The 3,688-nt window shown below is 34.3% G+C and overlaps 1 protein-coding gene across 1 annotated transcript; it reads left to right on the forward strand.

The window, feature by feature from the left end:
* Positions 1–1,491: 1,491 nt before the first annotated feature.
* On the forward strand, positions 1,492–3,208 carry LOC112521180 (protein GPR107-like). The gene has a single exon (XM_025129891.1). It carries the CDS (start codon positions 1,601–1,603, stop codon positions 2,915–2,917), a length of 1,317 nt encoding a protein of 438 aa, XP_024985659.1. The 5' UTR covers positions 1,492–1,600; the 3' UTR covers positions 2,918–3,208.
* The last annotated feature ends 480 nt before the right edge of the window (positions 3,209–3,688 follow it).

Below are 3,688 nucleotides of genomic sequence, written 5' to 3' on the forward strand. Positions count from 1 at the left end.
ATTAAAAGTGATTAAGGGTCCAAATACATTCTAACGTTTCTCCCCTTAACTTCTATTCTCACACGATTCTTCGTCTATATATATACACACCCAAAATCATATAAAAACCTTCTATATCTTGGAAACTCTAAACCAATATTGATCACATAGTCTTAGTTTTCATAATTATCTTATTAATTACCTTATCAATCTTTTTCTTAAAAAATCACTTTTTATTTTAATTTTAAAAGAACAATGGTTTTATTTCACTAATAAAACAACACTTGATGTTGGGTCAAATAAACCTCTTCTCATAAGCACATTTGACGATGTGACTCATTGGACCGTACATGCTCTTATGGGTTACATGTCCATTACGAACTTATATTCATATCCGTTAATTGTATGATATTTTAACATCTATTTCATGCATTTACACAAATAAAATAACGACATAAAACATATATTATATCCAAACAAAAAGAAAAACGATTTTGCAAAGTCAAAGAGACGACCATGTCCTATCTACTTAAATAAACTAAACCCGTTTTCATATAACCAAAATAATTACATGTGTTTAATTTCTAAACAGTTTATATCTATAATTTGAAATAAACCTATACACAAATATATAAATGATTTTATAAAACACTAGAAGGGTACTCGCGCAATACAACAAGATAAATCTTGATTTTAATGTTTAATTTTTATTATTTGTCTTTATCGATATAATACGATTTTATGTGGTTTTGATTTTCGAGAAAAGGGTAATGTTTTTATTTTTGAACTAAAATATCAATTTGAAGATAAATAAAAATTTGTAAAAAAAATAAATCGATAATAATATTTAATTAACTATTTAATAGTTCTCGTTTTTTTGATGTAACTTTTCTAATTTAATTTTAGATTTAATAACAAAGTAATTTATTTTTGTTTTAATAATATTTTTTTATAAAGACAATAATTAAATATTTTGTTAGAACTCAATGATTATCTTAATTGTATTTTAGATTTCTATCTTTAAAATTGATGTTTATCCTATATTTGATTATGTTTATCAGCGGTTAGTTACACAAATTTAAAAATGGAGCTTTAATAAGTGTACCTATGCAAAATTACTTGTAATCTTAAATTTTAAGTAATATATATCAATAAACAATACTTTATACATAAACAATGAGTTTTAAAAGTTTTTGTCAAATGCTTTATAATATAATTTAGATAATAATAGTGTTATAATTTTAAAGCTATACAAACGGACCAAATTTGTTGTTTACTCTAAATTTAATTTCCTTAATTTCGATATCGAAGGAAAAAAAAAGTATTAATAAAAAAGGGAAAAAGAAGGTGATATGAAAACCGCAACTAACTACCAACCGGTATGGATCCGGTTCAACACATTGATGACGAGATCACGTCCACGGTGGCAAACATTTGGATCCAACGGCTGAGATTTAACATCAGCTTGAGTATATTGTAATAAACGGCTCACATGCCATCTCATTCCCATCTGTATTTTAGCCTTAAGCAGTCGCTTCTCACAACATAATATTTCGTTTTCCTCTCTCCTTATTTGGACCACCGCCTCTCTCCGCCGTCATCCGCCACCGGTGAATCCAAAATGAGGATTTTAGGAAAAATTCTCCCTGCTGTTCTTCTCTTCTTCTTCCTATTCACTGCACCATCCATGGGGGAGATCAAATCTCTGAAGATCCGATCCGATAACCGTCCTATGATTCTCTTCGAGAAGTTCGGATTCACACATACGGGTTTCGTCTCCATTGCGATCTCCTCTGTGTCGGTCACCTCGACCTTATCGCAACCTGATCCCTCACGTCTTGGTTTCTTCCTTCTCTCGGAAGAATCGCAAATCCAAGTTCTCCTTGAACTCCAACAAAACCCTAATTTCTGTGTCGTCGATTCGAAATTCATCGCACGTCTCTTCACTTTCCGAGATCTCTCGCCTCCGCCTCAGTCTTCCTTCAACAGAACGTACCCTGTGACCCACCCGAATGAGTACTCGCTCTTCTTCGCCAATTGCAACCCTCAATCACTCGTCACAATGGACGTCCACACAGAGCTGTACAACACTGATGACGGCAGCACCAAGGACTATTTATCAGCAGGGCTAACGCAGCTCCCGTCTCTTTACTTCATTTTTTCCCTCATTTATCTAAGTTTTCTAGGGTTTTGGATCTCCATATGCTTTAAAAACCAGCGATCTGTTCACAGGATCCATTTACTAATGGGTGGGTTGCTTGTTATGAAGGCTCTTAACTTGATCTGTGCCGCGGAGGACAAACATTATGTGAAGGTAACAGGTACTCCTCATGGATGGGATGTTCTGTTTTACATATTTCAGTTTATCAGGGTTGTGCTTTTGTTCACTGTGATCGTGTTGATCGGTACCGGGTGGTCGTTTTTGAAACCATTTTTGCAAGAAAAGGAAAAGAAGGTCTTGATGATTGTGATCCCACTTCAGGTTTTGGCTAATGTAGCTTCCATAGTGATAGGGGAAACCGGCCCTTTTATTAGAGATTGGGTGACTTGGAATCAAGTGTTTTTGCTGGTAGATATCATCTGTTGCTGTGCCATTATCTTCCCCATTGTCTGGTCGATTAGGTCGTTGAGAGAAACTTCAAAGACTGATGGGAAGGCTGCTAGGAATTTGGCAAAATTGACTCTTTTTAGGCAGTTCTATATAGTGGTTATTGGGTACTTGTACTTTACGAGGATTGTTGTTTTTGCACTGAAGACCATTGCAGCTTATAAGTACCAGTGGGTGGCTAATGCAGCAGAGGAAATAGCCAGTCTTGTGTTTTATATGGTGATGTATTACATGTTCAGGCCAGTTGAGAAAAATGAGTACTTTGTTCTTGACGATGAGGATGAAGAGGCAGCCGAGATGGCTCTGCGGGATGAGGAGTTTGAGCTTTGAACTTCCATATCAAGGATCCTATCATGTTTTGTCATTCATACTACTGTCTAGGTGATACACTGTGAGTTGTCAACTTAAACTTCAAGTAGTTTTTCTGGAACAATTTGATGCTACTTTCATTTTATTTTATGTCATAACAACTATGAAATTAATGATAGCGTGTGTTCAAAATTTTGTATTTTCATATTCTCATTTGTTGCAAATACTTCTTAGGTTTGCTGGATGCATTGTTCAATTCTTGGAACTTTTCAGGATTCAGAGTAATCTAAATCCAGTGCTTTGATTTGTGAACTGCATTTCATTGGTGATTGGTGTTGCATATACTTCTTTATTCCATGTTGTTGCCTATGTGATCTTTAGCAAGAATAGCTTTTTCTGATTTTGTTGGCTTGACATAATTATAACTGTTTGATTCATATAAGATTATTGTCACCTTCTTGAATGCAAGATAAGAAGTACAATAGTGATTTGAACATGTTTTTTGTTTTTGTCATGTGTGCTTGTTGATTTAGCTTTGATGGTCACACACACACACACACACACACACACATATATATATATATATATATCATTCTGTGCTTCTTGCATTTGGTTGCTCATGCTGTAATGCCTCTATACTGTTAGAAGCATTATGCTTGCATATCTTCAATCGGGTAATTCATGATGGTGACTATCATCTTTGGAGGCAAAAGATCCAGAGTACTTTAGTTGTAAGGTCAAAGGTGTAACTAGTATTGTGACAAATTAGTGATATAATCCTAGGCAAGATTT

Source organism: Cynara cardunculus, assembly GCF_001531365.2.
Source record: "Cynara cardunculus var. scolymus isolate 2C chromosome LG 11, CcrdV1, whole genome shotgun sequence".
Taxonomy (NCBI): Eukaryota; Viridiplantae; Streptophyta; class Magnoliopsida; order Asterales; family Asteraceae; genus Cynara; species Cynara cardunculus.

Excerpts from the sequence above, each read along its gene's own strand:
- LOC112521180 (XM_025129891.1), top strand. The coding sequence starts at position 1,601 with ATGAGGATTTTAGGAAAAATTCTCCCTGCTGTTCTTCTCTTCTTCTTC.